The sequence below is a fragment of the Vulpes vulpes genome, chromosome 4, assembly GCF_048418805.1.
Source record: "Vulpes vulpes isolate BD-2025 chromosome 4, VulVul3, whole genome shotgun sequence".
Taxonomy (NCBI): Eukaryota; Metazoa; Chordata; class Mammalia; order Carnivora; family Canidae; genus Vulpes; species Vulpes vulpes.
Genome location: NC_132783.1, coordinates 73,916,376 through 73,940,916, shown reverse-complemented (window position 1 = coordinate 73,940,916; position 24,541 = coordinate 73,916,376). Strand labels below are relative to the sequence as shown.

Genomic DNA, 24,541 nt, shown 5'->3' with positions numbered 1-24,541 from the left:
TTATTCATAAATATAGCTTTATTATTATAATATTTATTTCATAATCTAAAAACTTTTTCTTTTCAATTCTGGGAAAAGAACATTCCAACTTCCATACAACTGATCTACCCTGCAGAATGCTGGAAAACAGTGTCTAAGCAACCTGAATTTTGCAAATGAAAATCTATAACCTAGTTTGGGAAGAAAGAATGAAAGACCAGTTCAAAGAAAGATTCCTTCCTTACAAAACAAATAATAAAATTAGATCCATTCTTCAGTTTAGCCTTGAACATGTTTTCCCAGAAACTTTGGTAATTTCTTCAAAAATCAACTCGCAGGCTGACTGCCCATGTGGACAAAAAATATATATATATATATATTTAAAAATAAGACCCAAGTGGGACATGGTACATGGCTCAGGCCATGGCATGTAAGTGGAATATCCCTTAGAGTGAGCCAGCTCCCATGTTTCAACAGCAAATTTATGTCTCTAAGGAAGATACATTTCCTCATATGAAGGTGAGAATACATTTCCTTATATGAAGGTGAGAATTTAGTTGGAATTAAAAAGAACTTTTTAATATAGTAACTCTTAAAATCATTTGTCTTGGGTAATGTACATAGAGTAGATATGACATTATGGTGCTTTCTGAAGATCACGGAGTACCACTGTCAAAGAGGGCTGTCATGCCCTCTAGGCATATTAAATAAAAACTGAAAATGTGGGTTACATTAAATAAAACAAAAAAAAATCTGGCTATACCACCTTTAAAAACAAGTTGTTGTCATTGCACACACATGTTACGGGACAAAGGGCATGCAATACAACTAACAAGTCAATTTTTTAGTATGTAAAAGGCTAGAGTGCAATCATGGTATAAACATCAATAATAAATAACTTTGTAGGAGACTAACTCTCCAAATAAATAATTGTAACATTACAATTTTTACAATGTTACCCTAAACAGTGATATTCACTTCACAGCAATGTTTTTTCCCCACTTGATAGTTGCCTATACACCATATGAATGGCCCACCCCTGTGAGCCAGATGTCAAAGCGAAGGTCAAAAATCAACATTTTCACTATGATAGGTTCAAAATGTTTGTATAATGATAAGTTACACTTTTCAGTTTACTGGCATTTTAATAACTGCTTAATACCTATTTTTATGCATTGATAATCTGATGCTTATTGCAGTAACAATCATCCTACTAATGTTAATTAAGTTACAGTTTTAATTTTCAAAATAAGAGAATTCAACTTACATGAACTAATGTATATAGTTTAAAAACCACCCACCACAAACACACACCTTTTGCAGGAGTATTTAAAAATAAATTATTAATATACTCAACATATATATTTTGTGTTATATATATGTATACATTTGTGGACATAACTACTCTGTTTTCCAGAAGGATGTCAGCACTTGTAAACTCTACAGAAGACCTGATGATATTGTTAACATTAAAAATAATGGAAATTCATTCTTGAAGAAAATCATAAAGCAGGAGGTTCTTAACAGATGGTTCTTTGTGGAAACAAAGGCTATTTTAGGGAGGGAGAGGAGGACAGTCTCAGACTGTGGATCCCACATGCACCGTTTGTTTCAGAAACTACTTTAGAAAGCAGTGTACAGTGAACGCTTCACACACCTGGTTGAAAGGTAAGGATGTATATTTAGTCATCAAAGGGCACAGGAGCAGCGGGAGGTGGAAAAATGAGACCAGCAAGTGGATAGTCATGCCTACAGCCCATGGAGGCTGTTGCTACTACCAGGGAAGCAGATTTGGGAAAGGGCTGAGTAACATCTGCCATGTTTCCAGGCTGGCTCATGATACACTAGACGTGCCATCCACCGGTGCTCCAGCCCTGCAGACCTGCAACTGGTGATGGGCGCTGATCAAAGACTTTTAAGATTTTAAGGGCTTTAGGGGGGTTTTCTGCGCCAACCACAGGTAACACTAACAGCCCTGAAGATAGAGGCTGCAGCTCAGTCTTGGGGTGCAGAATGCTCAGCTGAAGGAGAGCAGAGGCGCCCCAAAGCCAGAATAAACATACATCCAGAGAAACAACAAACCTGAATCAAACTAACTAGGAATGAGAACTGAAGTCTAACAAAACGAGGTCCTGGAAGCAACCCAGACATTGAAAGCTCGATTAACCAGAATACTTGGGGAAACAGGAATCCTTATTTTGGATGCTTTCAAAATAACTGAGGGCAAAGTTAAAAGTTATTACTATTTCACTGCTATTAAGAGAATTTTGTGTTCCCATCCTTTGCCCCACAAGTTAGGGAGCAGCAGACACAGAAGACTTTTCTCCTCGTGTCTGAATCTTGTGTGGTCCCTGCACAGAACCCCAGATGCAGAAACTATTGGAGAGTGGTCAATTTATTTAACAACTTGGGAGCTTTCTTTTACTAAAATTTTGGGGGAAGACTGTTTTCATTTTTTTCCTCAAATCTTTCTATAATCTGCCTCTTGCTTCTAAAAGGAGCCTATAATAAATTTCTGGTTCCCCAAGATTCCCCTTTCAAAAATTCTGGTTAATCCAGGTGCCTGTATAGATGTGAAATAAATGTGTTATGCCCTTCTTTTTCCCAATGTGTCTTACTATGGGATGCATCCAAAAGGGCATTGTTGGCTCCCAGAACAACGTTCTGCAAAGCCCAGCAATGGTAGTCCAGGGCCACGACCCTTTCAGATGATGTTCACAATTGCTGTTGGCTTTTTTTTGGCCACTTTGGGCCTGATGTTGCCTTTCCGGCTAAAGCCCAGAGGCTCCCCTTTCTTCGATGGTCTGCAGAGTTCTCTTGGGGACTCAGCCTGTTCATGAATGGACTTAGCAGGCTGCATGCTGGTTCTGTCATCCTTGGCTTTTCTCAGGTAGCTCCTTCCTTTTGGATGAAAATGGGTCTTGAGATCAACGTGGTTACACACAGGATGTGGGTGCCCTCTACTTCTACAGACAGTTGAGCAGAAGGAGATGAGCAGAAAGAAAGATTTTGTTTAGAACCTTAAAAGAAAAAAAAAAAAAACCATCCATGGCACAATCACTCCTACACACTAGAGTGATAATAATGCTGCCAGTATTATACCAATAAAAGTTGGTATTTTTCTTTCAAATAGTCCTGTGGTCTTCCTGAAATGAACTCATGATGCCACATTCCCAGGAGGATATTACTGTTTCTATTACCAGTGACCAAACTGAGACACTGAAAATGTAAGGGACTATCCAAGATAATACATACAGCTGGTCTGTGGAAAAGATGAGACTCGAATCCAAACCTCTTGACTCTTTAAGTGATTACATGTAGTAGTAGTAGTAGTAGTAGTAGTAGTAGTAGTAGTAGTAGTAGTAATAGTAGTAGTAGTAGAACAACTATAAAATATGTGATTCCTAGCATAAATTTATACATATATTTATATTATATATACCTAATATAGTATACTACATTAATACTACTACACAGCTATTATGATTACACTACACCCCAATAAGAGAAAGTTCCACTACAAGATACTGTGAAAATACTCCTGCACAACTATCATACTGCCATATACTAATAGGCTATTAGCATAGTTAAAAGTTGTATCCACAATTTACAAAATTAGGCACCTGGGCAGGTAAGGTACATTTTCATCTGAGACTCTCAAATCCATTTATAATACAGATATTATATATATAAAACATAACAGGAAAATACATTATGCAAACATTATTAAATGGCCCAAGTATAAAAAGATATACATACAGGCATTTGGGTTTCCTATTTGATGAGATATCTGTAAGCTGAAGGAAAACAAATAAGAAAAAACATTACTTCCCTTGAAGGTTGGATTTGGCTTTAAAAATCTTTCTCACTCGTGTTTAAGAAACCATTCCCATTAAAGGAAGCCAGGGATTGTTATCAGTAGCATGCCCATGGCACCTTCCACCGGGGCCAGGGAACAAGAACATCTCCTGCTCAGCCTCTGCTTCTTTAAGGAGCCTCTGTAGCTCCCTGTTCTGAGATTTCCAAGAAGCCTTTATCAGTAGATCTAAAAAATTTCAAAATGTCAAAGAGCCCTCTAATGGAGCAACATTTAAAGAAACATGTCTTTTAAAACTAGACTGATATGCCATTATTTCTTGATTCATTCAGGCGGCATGTGAAGCTAATTTACTACAGCTGTGGTTGGTCACAGTGTATCAACTAAAGGGAAAATTGGCATAAAATGTTTATTGCCTAAAATACATCATTTCTAAAGTGGGAGCATATGAGGACCAACTCCACAACTGTCCCTGAGGCCATCTATCATTGAGATTACTTTCCACTCCCAATAAAGTATCTGCATGCACTTTTGTGGCTGGGCTCAAATATCATTTGCAGAACAAATTGGTAACTATCATTTTGTGAGCCAGATGTCACCGTTCACTTTAGAGGCAAAGCCAGTGAATTCCCAACCTTTTCATTTCCTGACCTCCCTCATGTAGCCTTCACTATAAGAATTGCTGCCACATCAGCAGACAGACCAACAGAAGAAGAGGATGCTAAAGAAAATGTGTAGAAAGGGCCACTCTGGTATTGGGGCCCCATGTGGCCAAGATATGAGTCCTTCTTTATTCAAATAATCAGAGAAACCAGGCTCAGCGTAATGGGGTCACTCTCCCAGGTCTTCTGCCTGCAGCTCGAGCTGAAGTCAGCAGCAAGTCAGAAAGAAGTTTTCCTAAACCAACTTTTGAGGCTCATGTCCTCAGAAAGGCAAGATGAGATAAGCTTTATTGCGGACCCTGTTCCCACTGGCTAGATTCAACAGGAGATGAATAAAGGTGGACAGAAAAAGGCACCTTCCTTATAGAAGGGTCCTGAGGTCATGCAATACACAAAGAACTTGGGACAGATGGCTCAGGCAAACATCAGGCTGGCGGTTTCTGGAAAGCCCAAAGGTACCAGCATTTCCATCATCCCGCCGTGGCCCCACGACCACCAATAAGGGTTTCTCAGCTGGGCTCCCTGAATGGACTTTAGTATGTATATATGTAAACTGTGTTTAAAAAAAAAGTTTAGAGAGTTTTTCTTCCTTTAAAAGTTGCTTTTTATTTTTAAAAAAAATTTTTTTTTAAATTTTTATTTATTTATGATAGTCACAGAGAGAGAGAGAGGCAGAGACACAGGCGGAGGGAGAAGCAGGCTCCATGCACCGGGAGCCTGATGTGGGATTCGATCCCGGGTCTCCAGGATCGTGCCCTGGGCCAAAGGCAGGCGCCAAACCGCTGTGCCACCCAGGGATCCCAAAAGTTGCTTTTTAAAATTATTCCTGCTTTTTGGTCAGCCCAGGTGGTTCAGGGGTTTAGCACTGCCTTCAGCCCAGGGTGTGATCCCGGAGATCCGGGATCGAGTCCCACGTCGGGCTCCCTGCATGGAACTGCTTCTCCCACTGCCTGTGTCTCTGCCTCTCTCTCTCTGTGTCTCTCATGAATAAATAAATAAAATCTTTAAAAAGAAAAATAAATAAATAAAATTATTCCTGCTTTTTAAAATTATTCTTAAGGCATAACAATTTTTTTCACTTTATATATGTATATAAGCATAAGGTTTGATGGTGTGTTGCATATGTATATATAATACTCTTCGGAATTTTATGTAAAGTGTGTGTGTGTGTGTGTGTGTGTGTCTGTGTGTTTACATGCATATACATACTTTCCTCCCTGGGGAAAAAGCTAACAATGTTATCAAATGTTCAAAGAGGTCCCCAACTTCCAAAATGCTTTGAGAACCAAAACTTTGGTGCCTTTGAATGTCACTGATTGACCCTGCTGAGACCTCAGGAAATTAGAAGAGTTTACTGTGTATTACTGAAAAGGAAATGTACAAATAAATATGGGTAAAGATGAATCAGAAACCCCACCTATACACCTATATACAGATACCATAACTTGGGCAGGTGTGTATGTCACACACTGGCTAAAATGTTGACCATATAACCACCACAATTAACCCTAAAAACAACCCTAGGAGGTAGGCACTGTCATCCCCATTCTACAGATGTAGAAAGTGAGGCCGAAGAGTTAAGTAGTTGGTTTGATACTGAAATGCTTTACCAGTTTTTGAGCTGGGCTTCAAACCCAAGTTAGCACATTCTAAGTCCGAGCAAGACTTCACTCTGCCCTGTCTCCTTGAAGAGTGTGTGTTTGTGTAAGAGCCAGCATGTTCGTACAAAAAAGTTAAATGGAATCCGTGGCTGGATTAGAATTTCTCCAGTGATCCTACAGATCATGAGGCTGGGGTAGGGCGGAGCCTCATGTGCCCTCCTCCCTGTGAACACAAGAGGCCACTGTTCCTTCTGGTCCCATAGCCTTAGGCAGATGGAAACCCCTGTCCCCCTTAGCTTACCTCCCTGCCTCTACTTTCTCCTAGTCCAAATACTTTGTATGAGGATAGAGATCAAGAGAGTCCTTAAAGAAGATTCTGGGTTGGAAGAATATAAGTAAGTGCACTGAGAGCCAAAGTGAGTACAAATATGGGGTCTCCAGTTGCTCCAGGGTGGAGACACTGGACACCCAGCCCTCCTTTCACCTCCCCTCTGTGTATTTTAGCAATGCTGTTACTCAACTGCTCGGGCCAAAATCTTGAATTCATTCTTGATTCCTCCCTTTCCTTCACCTGCTAAAACTGAATCCTTCAGCAAGTCCAACTGGTTTAGTTAACGCTATCCCCAGGATCTATCCTGTGCCCACCATTTCTCTCTGCCCCCACTCTCCCCAAGCTGCCATCCCCTGCCACACCATAGAGGCCTTCTAACCTGTCTCTCAGTCCTGCAACCCTCTAGGGTATTCCCCACTCACCAGCCAGAGTGATTTTGCTAAACACAGATCACCTCCAGCTTTCAACCTTCAATGGCTTCCCTCTACGCTCTGCAACCCATTTAAGCTCCTTCTGTGATTCAGAAGCCCTGCCACAATCTAGAGCCTTCCTGCATCTCTGACTTCATCTTGTTACTCGAATGTGCCAAGCTTGTCCCCTCCTAAGCCACTTCCCAATTTTCACTGAGCCGTCGAGGTCTTCTTATGCAGCTCCCAGTCCCAATGTAGCCTCCTCTGCAAGGCTTCTCCTGATCACGGAGGGATAGTGGGTCACTCTCACACATCCTCTTACTTCTTTCTTTACAGGGGTTGAGATCATCCTAGTTATGTGCTGCCTTGTTTCTGGTGGCACTGCCCTTTCTCACTGAGGGCAGGGGCCTCACCCACCCCATTCGCCCTGAGCCCTCAGTACCCAGTCAGGGCTGTGTCCCCAGTAAATACATATGGAATGCATGGCTGCTAGCCCCGATTTAGCAACCTGCAAGAAATGAATGCAACACTTAAAATGAGATTACCCAAGCTGTTTCATAGCCTTCCCTTTGAGCAGTTCCGTGCATGATTCGGGCAGATGGGATATTAGGTCACTTTATGTCTAATTCGACAGCATTTTTCAGAGCATAAAGACAAATATCTGAGTAAGCATGTTACATTTTTAGAAATCAGCCAGGTGAAAAAAGAACACAAATTCTCAAGGGAATTAAGGGGGAAAATACAGATGCCGAAACATCATTGCAGAAAAGGCACTAAATGTGAGGGGGAGTTTTGCTAAGGCATAAAACAATCTTAAAGCTAGAACACACTTTGGAAAGAAGCAACTCATACATCAATCTAGAAATTTCACTGCTGTCTGGAGGTGGTAATAAGAAAAAGAGGGAAGAGGGCAGACAGTGATTCTGCAGTGCAGCCTTAGGGGAGATGAAGAGCCAGCCCAAGCTGAGGATGGCTTCCAAGCTGTCGTAGGCTGCAGCGTGGAGGCTATGGGTCAGAACACCTTGCTCCATCTTGGGGCACACTGGGGCAAGGAGCTCTCCTGGGAAGGGCTGAGGATCCAGAAGCTAGGGCTGCTCAGGGCTCTGTGCCCTCACTAAGCTGGGCCCCGTCAGTCAACAAAGCAATGATTCCAAGCTTTTCCTGCTAAAAGATCTAAGTTCTTCTGTCTGTGGACAGCCACAGCAACCCTGGGAGGCCAGACTTTGCGCTTGCATTACATCAAAGACACTGTTTCCAATTTCACAGATGCATCTATACTATTAAGATTAAAGAGATGAAGGATAAGGGAGTAGTGGTCTGAGGGTCTGTAGACTACCTGGTCACGTGCGATGCTATGGTCCAAAGAGGAGCTTGGAGGACTTCCATGAACACGGGGAAAATGTGTCTCCACTCAATCCTTTCAAAAACAATGTGCCTCGTTTTCAGTCTTCTCAGGGCGATGTATCCTCCCGACAACAGTCATATAGTCCATCTCATGTGGCGTGACTGTGTCCTACTTACAGACAGCTCTCACTTCTACATTCCCCACAATCATCTTAACTGCACTGTACTTTATTTCAATTAGTCCATTCTTCCTCAGGTAGATCACGTCTGATGAAGGCAGATCGTGTCACCTTTGGGACACAGGAAGCATAAACATATGGACTAATTTCCTGCTGTATATGTATATATGGATGTATGTGTACATGTGTGTCTGTTTATCTATGTCTCTATATGTATACTTGTGTGCGCTGCGTGTGTTCAGGCACACACACATATAACCTCGTATATACACAGCTGACTAGAAGAGCGGAGAACTGTCCAACTTTTGACGGTGTGTACCATCTGGTGAAAATAATCATTGGCAATGTCTCTTAAAAGATGCTTAATTTTCAAGCTGGAAAAATAAGCTGAGCAGAGGAAAACAAGCACAGAAATATAAATAAGAGAGAATGAATATGCTGCTTCTCTTCGTCCTTGCCTTCCACTGCTTTCTCCCTTTCTTTAAGATCCTCTTGGCTTGGTACAGTAGAATTTTACCCATTTCTTAGCTCTGGGTTATCTGTAAGCCTAAAACTTAATAATGCTACACTTTTAGAATTCTTAACCAAATCAGGTGATGATCAGAGAATTTAGGAGGCCAAGATCCTAGCGAGCATCTAGTCCAACTGCTTCATTTTATAGAAGAATTATAGGCCCAGGAAGACAAGGAGTAGGGTTGGAATGATCTGGAAGCCAGGCCCTTTCACCTCACATCTAGGCTCCATGATCTCATGCCACACTCCCTCCTGATAGAGAGCAGGGTGGGAAGAAGGCAGAAAGGAATTCAGAGTATCCCTCTAGCCATAGTTAGTTATGACTGGACTCACAGTTTCCCAAGGAAATGAGAGAAAAATCGAGGAAGGAAGTATAAGCTCCCTCTCCGGAGACCACGAACACCAACAGGAAAATAATAAACATGTCACTGTGGCTAAAACTGCTTTGATTACAGTTACTGGAACCTCACAGAGGTAACAAACTTACTTCTTTCCAGTATACTTTTGTTCCTGACTGGAAAGTTCTAGAGTTCCTGCTGCCACACTGCGCTGAGTGTACATTACAGTACAGTTATATAACACTTCTTCCCTCCCTCCCTCCCCATTTTTTTCCTGTTGTCTATCTGTCCCTCCCACCTTCCTTCCTTTATCCGCCTGCTTTTCATCTCATTCTTTCTTTTTTAATCTTGTTTCCGTTCAATCTTGGCTTCCAGAATGCTCAAACTAAACGTTTTAATCAACCAGTAGCAATTTTACCAACATTTTGGCTAGCATAAATGTTTCCTATTTTTCTTTTCCTTATGTGTACAGTCCATTTGGGGGGGAAGTAAAAGAATCATTTTAGAATCTTTTGGGGAAGGGCTAAGCATAAGTAAAGTTGAAGAGATCATGAAAATGTTAAAAATAAACCACTGTGGGGTTTCAAAAATCCTTTCTTTGGCTTTGTTGCTGATATCAAAAAAATTGTTTGGAGGGTTCATCTCCCTCATTTGGGCGTGGTTATTTGTATCTCTCCCCACCCCCAAAGAGACCAGGGAATCTTGATCAAGCTACTTAGTAGCATCTGGACCTTCAGCCATATTCATGGTTCTTATCTGGACTCTCGGTTTCTTAGGTCTCTGAAGTAACATATATAATTGTATACAAAAATGTATTATAGAACTGCCACCTGTGAAATTTTCTAAGAATTTCTGAAAATCTACTTAAAGAATGTTTCACCTATAAAGTCTATCACATAGTGCCATCCTTCCCCTTAAGGAAAAAAAAGAGGTACGTGGTTAGATTTTGCTGTTACAAGGAAAGGCCAAAGCTCTCTTAAGATTCTCCTGAAGAGCTCCAGAACAGGCTAATACCTTCCAATCTACTTGAGCACCCAGGTCGAGACCGATGAGTTCTTTGGCCACTTCCTACACTGTTAATCTATAATATAAAACTATCTCTACCTATCCATCTTGGTGTGGAGTGGCAGGGCGAAGACAACTGTGCATCGTGGATTTTGCTTATTTCCCGTGTCCTGGATTCACCTGCATCACTTCATACCACAGGCATGGCCGGTGCTGTGCTTTCAAATGAGGTCTAGAAGGTTCCTGCAAGTCACTCCCCAGCTCCCCTTTCCTGGGTCCTTGACCCCGTCCGTCTCATCCTACCCAAGGCCTGCACGCCTGGTGGCTGGGCCTGCATGACTTACCATGTGCTCACTGATGTCTCGACAGAGGCCGGCGGACTGCTGGCTCTGATAGTACTCTAACTGCTTTTCCGCCAGTTCTACCCGTTGCAACAGATTCTCAATAAAGTCCTGGAGCCGAGCTTTCCCTTGAACCTCCTTCTCAGCTGCTGCTTCCAGGAAATGGTTGAATGTAACAACTTCTCTGCAAGGCAAAAATGTCAGAACACAAGGTGGAGAAATCAGGCATTCATTAATTTGACACATATTTATTGAGTGCTTACTACATGTGGGGCACTGTCCTTGGCTGGGCCCTCACAGCATTGGCGAAAGACATGAAGTTACATTGTAATGATTTCATTTGGAGGTTACATTTCGGGAGAGTCAGTCATTATCAAGTACAGAAATAAATATCTATGTCAGTGGTGATAAGCACTAAGGAAAAAACTGAAATTGGGTGCAAGAGAACAGAACTGGTAACAGAGGAAGGGAAAGTGTGAACGGTGTTTTAGAAAGAGGTCAGGGGCAACCTTCAGGATGGAGAAACGTGAACAGATTTCTGCTGGAAGGAGGCAAGGAATAAGCCAGGCAGATTCCTGGATAGAGCAAGCCAGGCCTTCGGGGGACACACCGATGGTGGGATGCGTGGTTGGAGCACAGCAGGCAAGAGGAGGATGGTAGGTGGGGGCGTGCGGCCACCCCAGATTTTCTTACAAATGACATGGGAAACCATTGGCCGCTTTTGAGAAAAGTTCTGACTTTCATTTTAAAAGTCTAGCTGTTGGGTGAGAAGAGAGCACAGGGAGGGAAAGTATGGAAACAAAGGCCATGCTGAGCACTGAAGGGCATAAAATGAGTCACCTTGTCCAACTGTGTCTTTTTGAGCTAAAAGTGAAACAGCCCAAGAAATGCCATCCTGAGGTAGACCTCGGGTCTGTGGGAAAGCTATTTTTGCTGAAAGAGGAGAATCAATGTGCAGGCGATCCTTCCCCCCCAAAAAAGTTGAGCAGAATACCTCAAACAATATGCCTTTACCTACATAATTCATTCTGACTCACAAATCCAGACATTTTAATCACTGTATTAGAATTTTATATCTTGTTATTCCTAACGCACATATGAAAATAATACTTTCCCAATTTATAATGAAAGCAACTCTTTATAAAAATTTAAATACATTAGAAATATTAAGAAGAAAATACCATCTGAAACCCCATTATCCTGAGACTACCATCTGTAACAGTTTGGTAGCCATTCTCATGAGCAACTCTACAAACACACACATATGCACAGGTGCTTGCCCTTTTTCTCAGGCCAAGCATCAGGTCATCAGCATGACCTATCATCACAACTCTGCATTCAGTTCTCAATAAGAAATTATGAAGATCCTTTCAGCCTTTCCCTTTGTATGTTTTGCCATGCCCACCCGGAGTAATGAATTCCATCATTTTACTACCTGGTGGATATAGTGTTCCTTTTATAGGTCTTCAGAATCTCTCTTGATCGTCAAGGAGCACTCCCTGCTTTTTCTGGCCATGTTCAACTTACAAGATTGTCTTAGAATCTTAGAACCAAGATTCTAAGGACTGCTCATTGTCCTCGCAGACTCTTTCATTTCAGATTAAGAAATCCTATTTTTAAAAAATCTAACCTCATGGGACACCTGGGTGGCTCAGTGGCTAAGCATCTGCCTTCGGCTCAGGTTGTGATCCTGGGGTCCTGGGATTGAGTCCTGCAACAGGCTCCCTCTGCCTATGTCTCTTGTCTCTCTGTGTCACTCATGAATAAATAAATAAAATGTTAAAAAAAAAAAATCTAACCTCATGCAGTTGTTCTAGATAGTTGATGAAATCCATTGCCTTCTGTGTACCTTCCACTTAGCTCCATAATTTCTGGAGAGCAGAACTTCAGGTAAGTCTGACTCATGAAATTTTGCAAAAGGTTTCCGTAAAATATCTGGTAGTAGTTTCCAGCTCCTTTTTTCTACACAACTAGTCAGTGACTCACTTTTACAATTAGTTGTGATTTTTTTTCTCTCACAAATGTCACACTTGGCTATACGAAACTTTTCAGACACTTCCTACAGAGTCAAAAGTCTCTGCAAAACCTTGGAAAATTATATATTTATAAAAATAGAAAAGAGACTAGTTCTGACATGATTCATCACAGATTGCTTATTATACTAGCCCCTTTTTTTTCTAGTTTCCTTTCCAGGATCAAACCTAAACCCCAATCCCATAATAATTCTATTCCTTCTCAGTAGCTAAGAAATATTCACATAAAAGAAATGAATCCTTTTGGAAAGCAGTTTTTCTCCCTTCATCAAGTCTCAAGTTTATTTCCAGATGTTTCCGTATGAGCCCTAACTGGAAGACATGCACTTTCCAAACTGTTGAAGCCACAGACACCAGCCAATTTTCAAGCTCTATCATCATCCAGCTTTGATCTGCCTCCTAAGTAACTTTAAATAAGAGCAAAATAATGGAGAGTCCATCCGGGTGCTACATCCAGCATGCTACATGCTACATCCACTCATGGCTCTGAGGAACAGTTGATTTCCTTTAAAAAACAGACCTTGGCTATTTTTAGAATATGGCTATTCCTTCCTCTTCTTGACATTAAGGCTCCCATCCATTCAGAATTAAGTCCACTGTAGAGACTTTGTAGGTGATATTTAGGATACCTGAATCATGACACAAGTCTCCAAACTGTACATATAGGGAAAATAACAAAACCGATAACCCTCTCCCCTACCCAAAAGAAAAACAGAGAAAAAGAGCTCATGTATTTTTTCAATTCATTTTGGTTTATAATATTTACTATATTATAAACATTTTACATTTATTTGGGGAAACATAAAAATTGGCTTATTAAAATATCTAAAACTGAGCAAGGGCCAAATCAGCTTTTTTGTTCTCTGCTCTAAACCCATCACTCAATATAATACATGACATGTAATGTTAAATACATATTTCTTGTAATGAATATTTTCAAAGGACAAGGAAGAAACAAAAAATGACTCATAATCCCAATACCCAGAGGTAACTACTATCAACATCCTAGTATATTTTTCCAGTCTTTTTTTTTTCTATGCATATTTACTATTTGGGGGCTCTCAGGCTGTAAGCTTAGAATGTAAAACAGCAATATTTGACAGCTTAATCCCACAGGATTAACATCTCAAAAGCAAGAAAACAAATCTTGAGTACAGTACAGTTTATGACTGTGGCTATATCTTTAAATCATGTAATGTTCTGCTACTGGTTCTATATAAAACTTTTGCAAATGAACATTAATGCTCCTAGCTGATTCTGGAGTGTTATGTCATGTTGTAGAAGAGAAGCATCTCTTTCTAACCTCTCTCTCATTCAATTACCTTGTGCCCTGAAGCTGAGAAGTTAACACCCTTTGCATTTTTCAACCAACCTGGCGTCAATACTAACTTAATTTCAGTTTATGAGTGTTTCACATCAACTAAAAAAAGAAAGAAAAAGAAAAGACAGTTAAAACAAGCCTGATGATTTAATTTTAAATAAGATGTTATACAAGACAACAGCTAGAGGACTGCCTCATGCTGAGAATATGTTTGGGTGTCTGTATTATATAAAAACAGTAACAAAACCCAGTGACTAATTATGGACTAGCATGTGTATACAACTTCAGATTCCCCTTTCACATCCTGTTCAATCTGGGCTGACAATATCCAGAAACACCTCATATTTCCCCCAAGGAATCGTGGGAATTTCCTGAATGAAAGAGAGCGAGGTTTGACCACTTTACATTTATAATCTCTTGAATAATTAGACCAAACAGTAAAATATCCATTCAAAGGGTAAGACAGACCAGTAGATTTCAATATAAGGGAGAACAAGATATTCACTGACAGGATTTCAGATTGCAATCTCCATGATTCTTGGAGAAACTACCAATTGTCAACTTTTGACATAGTATCTAAGCAGAATATCTTCTGTTCTCTAAAAAAAAACTATTAAAGCACCCCTCCCTTTTCTTACTACATATGTATATATGTATATACATATTTTTGCAACACACTAAATGCAAAGTAACAAGGTCCAGCTGCCTTCTATTTAAATCCAATATTAAAAATATTTGCAAAACTTATAAAACCATGTGACTCTTTTAGCTAAATTGTTTTTGGGAAAATAGTTATTTTTCATAGAAATATATTATTTATATTGACAAGTAACAGATTTCTTATTGCTATTTTTAAATAAATTACTCATTGTTTTTTATAAGTTTTGATTTCTAACACAGTAAATGTTGGTAGACAAAACTCATGCAAACAACAACTCTTGGAGGCCCTCAGATTATTTTTTTAGCGACATAAGGAGAAGTGGGGTCAACAAGTTTGAGAAGTGCTGCCAGGCTGCGTACAAATTATTATCCTGAACCTCAGAACTCGCGAGAGGGGTGGACAATGAGGGCTGGAACCCCAGTAAGATGTAGTCACCGTCCACACGTTTATTTGTTTCACTATTTGGTAACTCAACAAACATTTATTGAATTAGCTTAGGTACTGGGCTTGGTGTTGGGACACTCAGGAATCCATGGCTGTCCTCATGAAGCTTACTGCTTAACCCAGGGTCAGCCCATTTTTTCTGTAAATGACCAGGTAGTATATTTTGGGCTCTGCAGGCCATATGATCTCAACTCTGCCTAACGCAAAGGAACCATAGAAGCTGTGTAACAATAAAACTTTATGGACACTGAAAATTGAATTTCATGTACTATCCATATATTGTGAATTATTATTTTTCCTTTGAATTTTTTTCATGTTAAAAATGCTTAGCTCACAAGCTCCTCAAAAACAGACAGCAGGCTGGATCAGGCTGGTGGTGCGCTAAGTTGATAGAGTGGGAGAAGCAAACATTAAAAGAAACAAATGCTGCAATAAATATGTAATTACAAAGCTGAGCTGAATGACTAAAAGAAAGAATAATAAGATGTCATCAGAGAGAAGAGGAAGAGACTTGTGTGGTTTTATTTTAGGTTCTCAACCCTGTGACTTAGAATACAGGGGGAAGACTGAAGGGCCAGATGGAAGAAAAGACAGCCTGAGTGAAATCCCATAAGGCTGTGGTGAAAACCAGCTTTGGGGAAACGGATTTTATGCCACTTCCAGCCCCAACTTTGATTTCTCATATACATATTTTCTAAAAAGGCTAAATATGATAGAATGCAAGGTTTTAAGCCTTGGTGGAAAAGATGCTTATTTAAATCAATATTTGATACTAAAGGAAAAAGTACCAGTATAGGATTAGAAATGGCCTGAAGCTCACCATTAGGCAGAAAGACTTGCAGAGCTAGAAATCTGTTAGTATCCTGAGATTCAGAAACAAAAAGGGCATCGAGTGAAATAGCCCTTTCAGTGTAATCAAAGCTTTATTTAGAAAAAGTATTTGTTACCTCATGTATTCATTCATTTACAGGATAGCCTGGGTCTGAAACAGGTGATATTTATTTTTTTTTTTACAGACTGAACCCCCCGTTACTTCTTCTGAGGTGGCTTAAAGATAGGATAATTCAGAAAAAATTAAAGGTACATGATCATGTGACAAATCCACTCTAAAAGCAGGTGTAGAGATAGAGGGAAATGTGTATTAATGCACCGTGGTGTTCACTGCAATTTTACATACCCATTGAACCATGCATTGTTAATAGGAGACAACACACTGATCATATCATGTACTGTAATTTACAGTTATTTCCCTGTTTCCAGCTTTCATGGCCATCTTATAGCCTTATGGTCCCCTTGGGCCTCATGAATGCACATCACCTCCCTCTCTGCTGCAGCACCAGGGAACTCCATTCAGCTTGTGAGCCAGATTCTTACTTCTGCACATGCTGTTCTCTCACTGGGGTCCCTCCCCCTGCCTCTCCTTAGCCCCAGTTCTTAGTGCACCTTCTAACCTCAGGGCTCTTGTGTTAGAAAGCTTTTCCACACATGCCTAGGTGTGGGTTAGGTGACCTGCTGTGTGCTCCCGCAGAACGTTACATCCTATCAGATCGCAAACTGCAGACAGCACTAGTTATGCCATTTACCCCCATTCCATTGTGACATCTGGGTGGTCAGGGACCTTGCTTGCTCTTTCACTGTGGTAGCCCCAGCACCAAACACGAGCCCAGCACACAATAGGGGCACAACAGATTTCTGCTGGATGCACGAAATGTACAACCACATCTTTAGTGGAAAATCTTTAACTGACAAAAAGAGCCTGAGGTTTCTTTTTATCTTTTTCCAGACAAGTACTGGGGCATAAAACCAAAAAGTAATCCACAGTCCAGGTACCTCCCACAGGACTGAGGGTGGGATCTAAATTGATGTTTCTCTTCTATTCTTAAACAACACTTTAAAATCAGCTTCTCCTCCCAAAGGCAAAGCTCTACCAAGTTATTTAAATTTCATTTTACATTACTGATTTATGAACCTCTTTGGAGGTATGTGAAATGGTAAAAATACCTCTGGCTAAAAACAGGCTAGCTATTGATCACAGAGCACCTCAGACAGACCCTAATGTCAGCGAGGAGGCAAATCCTGAAGATGGAGCCAACTACCTTCCAGTGCTGGGAGTCTGGCTGCAAATCTGGGGCTTGTGATGGGCTCCTGTGTACCCCATGGAGCCAAAGAGGCTGGAATCTGCACCTGCTGTCCATCTGAAGCCATGTCATCTCTACTTTTGTTGGCCCTTTGCCTCACCTTTCTCTTTTAGGCTTCTTTGACTAAACCAAAAGGCATATAGTTCTCACTAAGAGCTTAAAAAATAACTCTAATGAGAAAGTCAAATGACTCTTGTTGGTAATAAGTAGATCAACACTACATCTAAGCCCCTTGGTCCAGAGAGAGAAAGGAGGTACACTGACATTAGACAGGGAAAAACAATATTTTCCTTGGTCTCCAACTTTTACCATCTATCGGGGGGCATGTTTGATGTTCAGTTTTTCCCACATTAGTTTTAAGTCTGCATGGAAAGTAGCCTGGAAAGAGAGAACCTCATTTATACAAACACACTAAAATGTGGAGCAAACAGACCCCTCCCTGTCCCACTGAACCTTACATGTAACATGATTTTTCCTGGCCTGTTTCCTAGCTATGGATCCATCTGGAGACCAAGTTGTCTACTCACTGCTTTAGCTGATCAAAAATGGGAATGCTATAATTAAGTGGCAAGACGGGTTAGCTGTGCAAAGCAAGTTACCAAGTCAAACTTACCTCTTAAAGGTCAGCATCCCTTTTAAAAAGCCAGCTTTGGATAGAAACCTAAAGGCACGTTTCCTGACTCAGGCTATCCCTTTATGCTTCTTTTATCATACCCCTAACAGTCCATTTAATGTTTAATTTTACCTTCTGTTCTCTTCCTGCCATGAAAGCAGAAACTAGACTCATTCAGTCTACCACTGTATGACCTAGAACAGTACCTGGCACTCAGCAGGCACCTAGTGTAAGCTTTATCTCCTGGCTGACTCTCAGCTGGGAACAGGGCAAATAATGAAGGAAGAAGGGAAAGATGATTTCTATCATAGCTCGCAAGGGAGTAGGATGAAGACGAGATACAATTACAGAGGCCCCTCACCATAATCACAGGCTGGCAGTAGCATATGCTCCATCTGACTGGCCACGGACATCCAGAGTCAAGTTAAAAGCCCTGGGCTGGTATTCCAGAGCTTAATATCATAACCACACTTACGACGCCAACATTTTCCTATTTCCCAACACCTCTGATGCCAGCTGAATTTTCCTTTAATCCCATCAGAAAAATAAATGATGTCACCATAGCAGCTCTCTCAAAACAGCAAAGAAGCCAGCCCATTCCAAAATGGGCCAGATTCAGTATTACATAAGTCTTGACGCTTTGGGCAAATACCACATTTTCAAAAGTCTGGCTGCGACACAGTGAATTAATGGAAAAAGCACTCAGCAGAGAGAGAATATGGGTTTCAATTTCAGCTCTACTACTTAATTTTTGTTCTTGGGCGAGTCATTCCACTGTTCTGGGCCTTATTTTCCACCTCTTTAAATGAGTGTTATCCTGAAGGAGACAAGGGGTACCTTCCAGTTCCAAAAATCACACAATGTCCTCTGGGGGCCATCTCTAATAGTTCTTCTCTCTGCTGTCCCTTCAATGTCACTCGCCTCTGGCCACCCATGCAAATACTGCCCTTCATCCGCACTTCCTCAGTGTGGCTTCTCCACATTAAAAAACAAAAAAAAATTCTGTTCTCTAATGGTTTATCATCTTGAAACCACACCTTATATTTCACCATTTGTTCTAACTACCTTGGGTCCAAACATGGACATGTTCACAGGTATGTTTTATTCTTCCTATGTAGGATGTTAGCTCCCTAGGGGAAAATAGCATGAATTTTATGTTCCTCATATACACCTAGCATAATGCCAGGCACATCACAGGTCCTTAGTTAGGGTTTACCAAAGGAGGTACAGAAAGACTTGGGATTGCCATTATTACAAGGATGTGCTACCATCCAAGTCTGTCCATTCTTATTAAGGGATATCTTACTGCAAGGTTGGCTGGGATTGATTTACTTGATTAGGGCAGTGCTACCCTAGAGCTTTTGAATAAGTAAATGCCTGCCTCACTAGGACTTTTAAAGTTGCAGAAACTTCGTAAAGATGATGTACAACATGTCTCTTGGATTTGCACCTCAGAAACGCACTCTCTCCAGGGATACAATGAGGCTCACCAGCACAAAAAAAGTACAAGATCTTGCCTACTTAAACCACCTCCTCTGTTACAGAGCTTATATAGGACTTCTACAATGCAAGGTGATTCCACCTATAGACAGCCCCAGAGTCTTTCATTTTGGCTTGAGAGAAAGGATTTTAAAGTTGAGGGGAAAAAATCCATACACGAGAGCCTCATGTAGAGATGTCTGAGGGTTTTTTTTTTTTAAAAACTGAATCTACCATGTGTCTCAAAGAGTCTCCAGAGTTTAAGTCCACTTCAAATTGGACTGTAACCACTTGCTTTCTCTCATAAATGAATCTTGAGAGCTCCTTTGGAAGGGTTTAGCAGGGCAGCACAACTCCTGGTTTGTTGTCTGGCCAAACAGGATCTTCCCATATCTAAAAGGTCACCTCTTAGGTGGAAAACACAGCTCTGTGAGGGATGGTGAGGAGGGAAGGGGCACGTCCCAGCCAGGCAAAGCTCATCAAATTAACGTGGTTTCAATGGCGTGGCAGATGGGCAGCTGGCTTGCTCCGCATCCCCATTTGGAGGCAAGGGTGGGTGTCTGTGAGGCCGAACCCTACGGACCCTGAGGGAGCTGGCCACAGTCACCCTCTCAGACCAAGAGCTCTAGTGTCTTTCCTATAAACAAGACTCTTTCAGTGCTATTTTGTGTACAGAAAGAGTGATTATTTGAGACTTGAATAGAGAAACTGACAGGACAGGCAAAATGAAGGCTTAAAAAAAATGAAGACTTTGTTAATTTTATGTTTAAAAGTTTAAGGCAGTTTCACTGTACTTTAATTTAAGGTTGTTTTTTTTTTTTTTCAATGTTATTGCTTTGCCCTCCCCCGCCAGTAGTCCAAAATGACATACTAAAAAACAATTCATAATTCATCTTCAGATATACTCACAAAACCTAAAGATATATGCACAGGGATGTTAACTGAGGCACTATTTTTAATACTGGAAAATAGAACAAAACCATGTATTCATTAACAGAAAACTGAAGAAATCAGCCACGATGCAACACACCACAGAATACCATACAACAGCCAAAAGGAATGACATAATCCTATATTTAGTGCGTGAAAGAGGGGCAGCCTGGGTGGCTCAGAGGTTTAGTGCGTGAAAGATGCCTACAACATACCACAATAAAACAAAAACAAATGCAGAATAGTATGTGTCATGATTCCATCTGGGAAAATACAGCAACTCTGTATAAAGTACATAAGATTGTACTGACATAGGAAAGGTCTGGAAGGACATCCAATGAGCTACACAGTAACTGTCTCTGGAAGACAGAGCAGGGTATGCTTGGAGAGGAAGGGACACTTTTAATACATACAGTTCTACCCTGCTAAATTTTTTTTTTTTTTTTTACAAGCATGTACTACTTTTTGAAGTGGTCCTCAGTTGACAACACTGGATTAATATCATAACAGATCCATGCATGGCCCACTTTTACTAAGTTAGTTAACCAGAGATTTTTAAGAAGAAGACACTCTGGAACCCACAACCCCAAATAAAAGATCCTTGACGATAATCTATATCTAATTATATGACCCTCCCTTCCATCATACTGGCTTCTCTGCAGGCAACCACCAGCAAATTCATCATTCTAAATTCACTATTACTTGTATAATTAATAAGTGAAATATGACAGATATGTGCAAACACTTAGTTTGTTTTCCTTTCCAATTCACTGCTCTTCAAACAGAAATACCACAAATTCAATTCTAAGCTTTCCTTGGCACATTGGGGAACCCCATTTTTCCAGGGTTGCAATGTTAATCACCCTGGTGTCTGCAATGGGTCATCATGGCACTACCTTCTCCCTGAGAAACTCCAGAAGCTAAGAGAGAGACATTTTTCATTATAGATCATTTCCCTAAAAGTAAAGTAGATCTGTGGCTTTTTCGAATCTGTCTCCACAATGCAATCTAAAAAATTTCTAGTTGATCAAAGCAGACTTTACCTGTAGGTACAACGTAGGCGATGTTTATATACTAGGTGATGATCTCTTTACTATATAGGGTTTCTCAGCCTCTCGACAAATGGAGAAGCTTTAATTACTACATGTTAAGAGACAATACATGATAAAAGAGTGCTAGGGGACACAGAAAGTATGAAATTAAGTCTACCTCTATAATATAATCCAAATTAATTGAGTCCTTCCTTCTAGGTTATCCTAGTGTATGCCCTTTGATTTTTATGCCCTTTGATTCTATGAATTCTCAGCCTCCATTTAAAATTAAATCCAGCATTCTGCATTTGAGGAATACACTGCACTGTTATGTATGATTTCCTAGTTTGAGTTGAAGCTATACTTACTGATAAGGGAATGCTTTTCCAAGCATGAGGTCTTTTAAAGTAATAGTTTCTCTGACCACCTATATCTTGTGAAAACCACTTGTCAACTCTTTGCCAGCAGGCCTGACTTACTCTTGTATCACATATCATTTTACAAAAAGAAAATTCTCAAATTTAAATCACAGAAGTCAGCAGTTATCAGAAGTCTCTTCTGGGTTCTTCCAAATAAAAGCTATAATTAAATGGATTCTCAGCTACCAACATTTAATTAACACAAGCAGATAATCCAAAATGGCAAAGCAGCCAAAATTACTGGTATTTAGGGCATATTTTTATACTTGAACAAGACAGCATCTCCTGTTCTTGACTCTGCTACATGGGGGCGATCAAGAAGCAATGGCTGGGTTAGCGCCCCCTCTCTGCCTTCCCATTCGCCGCCCCCGGCTCACCAGTCGGTGACAGGAACAGAGCCCACCGTGGATAGACTGTGCTACTCCTCTCTGTAAAAACGTTCTGTACTTCCCGAGGCGAGAATGGGCCGAATATTTTGACTTTCCTGCTGCTGGGTTGCAGACTATACCCAGAGAGGTAAGTAAGATCAAAAGCCTTGTGCATGCTACTTTCAACTGTCTCAATGAGAAATGCAGCCAAAGCACCTGCAAGCAATAAACAGCAATCCTGGCTCTACAGGTGCTTGTAACTTGGGGGTGGGGTGGGGAGATGCCTACAGTGAAGGCACAGCACCACTTACTCTTCCTTCCTGAGCAGCTCCTCCTCCGACTCGGTCAGCCGCTGCCGGAGGGCGGCGATCATCTCCACGGCCACGTCCACCTGCCGGTTCAGGGCCCGCTCCCGCCTCTGCACTTCTTGCTTTTTCTGCGTCAGCTGCACAAAGGCAGCCCGGACTTCCAACAGTTCGGCGGTTTTCTGGGCCAGCTCTTTGGTGAGTTTATCGATTCTCTTCTCGATGGTCCTGTCCACGGCCTCGACCATCCGGTTGAACTTTTCTCTGACGTGAGCCTCGAAAGCGGCTTTGGTGTCGGAGGCGGCGGGCAGGCCCGGGCTGGCGCGCGGCCCCTCCAGCGGGTCTGCGCGCAGGTCGGCCGCCGCGTAGGTCTGCAGGTAGGACACGGGCCGCTCGGCCACCACCTCCAGCGGCTTCCGGTCCAGGGAGTGTTCGTGCGAAATGCTGTAGAAGCTCACGTAGCTGGGCTTCTGCTTCGCCACGTGGCCGCTGCCCTGCAGTTTCCCGGGCTTCAGGGGTTCTGAGGCCGTGACCAGGTCCGTGTCTTTGAGGGACGGAAAGAGGCTGCATTTTGTCAAGAGGGTTCTTTCCTGGTAGCTGTGGCTGAATTCCAGATGGGCCCTCAGCGAGGATAGACTTCTAAATCTGGTGTGGTCGCCACATCTCGGGCAGCGGAACGGCAGGCACACAGCGACATTCTCGAAGGACTCCTGCCAGGGGTATCTGCTGTCCTCAAAAGCCTTCTGTTGCATCACTCTTCAAGTCCTGCTCAGGGGACAAATAAAACAGGTAGATCAGAAGCCCGTTTAAAACACGCCCCTAAAATGCTCCTGGCTGCTCATCTCCACCAGGGCAGGGGCTTTGGCCTTCAAATGACTTTTGCACATACTGTCTTATGTTAAAGGTGAAACCTGCCATCGGGGGCCCACATCCAGCCGCATTCACTCATTTCTGTGACACCTGCTGCTGCTTTTGCACAAAAGGCAAACGTGAGTAGTTGAGCCAGAACCTCGAGAGCCTGAAGAGCCAAAAGCACTTACTGCTTGGCCTTTACAAAAAAGCCTGCCAAACCCCGTCCAAGATCTGGAAGGTGGGTAATGTCCTCTTTTTGCAGATGAGAAAACTGGAGCAAGGAGGTACAGTAATTAATTCAAAGCCAGATGGCAAGTGGCAGATTCCGAAGTGGAATTCAAGTATCCTGCCCTCCTGAATTTATTAATACTCTAACTGCAAACCTATGCCCTATTTTACCGATACACTCCTGATAAGCATGAATTCCAAAAAAAAAAAGAGAGAGAGAGAGAGAGAGAGAAGTCACATGAATTGTCAAAATTTGTCCTGAGAGAGCAAGTTCACTGATCTTCCTTCAACCATAGGGAAGATATTACCGAAGTTAGGCACAATGGCATTAAACACGCCATCAGCGGGAAATTTTTCGACCTCAGATTTTGCCTTTGCTTACTCCTCTGATGGCATAAATCAAAATGTTATCGTCACAATAATAGCCGCCCATATTCCAAATTTACTGACATTTGGGAACTCAAGATCGCAGATATGTTTTGACCCAAGTGGGGCTCTGGCCCTGGCCAAGACATTATAAAAATACAGTGTTCTGAATGGATTTATTTCGTCTCTGATCCTGTTTTTATACTTGAACCAGGCAGGTATCAGTATAACTCTTTGGAGGACAGGAAGTTCTTATTTCCTTGTAGGAATTTATCATCTTAGCCCTAGCAACAGATGACTGCTAGCAGCCTTACTCTGCAAACAGGGCTTACCTATTGCCTCCAGGAATGGTTTCTACTTAAATGTAACACGCACTGGGCCCCCAAAAGAGGAAGCTCAACTAAGGGACTAGACTGGAAAGTGCAGTTATTGGGCTCTCAACCTCTTCAAAAGCCCAGGCGCAGACGGTCCCCAGCCGGCGGGCAAAGCCTCCAGGTTCCCCAGCCTCCGGCCCCTAGAGAGGGGACCTCTTCCTGTGCTACGCCGGGCTGTTTGGGGCCAGTTTTGTGCAGACGGGATGCAAGCCCTGGCCCGAAGAGGCAGCAGAGAGGTGAAGGCAGGGGGAGTCGGGGCTCCAGGGGGCCACGGGAGGGGGCTGGCGTCCCTGAATGGGGAATCACCCGCCCCGGGGGTACTCCTGCTTTCAGGGGCCCAGCGGAGACCCCGGGCCACAGGGCTGCAGGCACAGCCCCGATCTCCTGGGCCCGCGAAGGCGCCGCCCCCAGGGTCCCGGCCCCCCCGCCCCCCGCCCCCGCCGCGCGGAGAGGACGCGA

The 24,541-nt window shown here is 42.0% G+C and overlaps 2 protein-coding genes across 3 annotated transcripts in view; one reads left to right on the top strand and one right to left on the bottom strand.

Moving 5' to 3' along the window:
• Nucleotides 1-23,014, bottom strand: ZNF365 (zinc finger protein 365). Of its 2 annotated transcripts, none has more exons than XM_026013502.2 (4): nt 22,269-23,014; nt 10,524-10,704; nt 3,739-3,776; nt 1-2,999 (listed from the first exon to the last, which is right to left on the bottom strand). In XM_026013502.2, exons 1-4 carry the CDS (start codon nt 23,012-23,014, stop codon nt 2,993-2,995), a joined length of 972 nt encoding a protein of 323 aa, XP_025869287.1. In that variant the 3' UTR covers nt 1-2,992. The 2 variants fall into 2 exon arrangements, with proteins under 2 accessions (XP_025869287.1, XP_025869286.1); XM_026013501.2 differs by having other exon boundaries at nt 1-2,945.
• RTKN2 (rhotekin 2) overlaps nt 22,286-24,541 on the top strand; it is a 139,078-nt gene continuing 136,822 nt past the window's right edge. The window contains exon 1 of the mRNA XM_072756125.1: nt 22,286-23,352. The gene's annotated coding sequence lies outside the window, so the exon portion shown is untranslated. The remainder of the gene's footprint in view (nt 23,353-24,541) is intronic.

Excerpts from the sequence above, each read along its gene's own strand:
- ZNF365 (XM_026013501.2), bottom strand. The coding sequence starts at position 23,014 with ATGCAACAGAAGGCTTTTGAGGACAGCAGATACCCCTGGCAGGAGTCC. Across the intron at positions 10,705-22,268 it reads GAGCTGCTCAGGAAGGAAGA|AGAAGTTGTTACATTCAACC; the intron begins GTAAGTGGTGCT and ends TTTGCCTTGCAG. Across the intron at positions 2,946-3,738 it reads AATAGGAAACCCAAATGCCT|AAGTAGAGGGCACCCACATC; the intron begins GTATGTATATCT and ends AACTGTCTGTAG.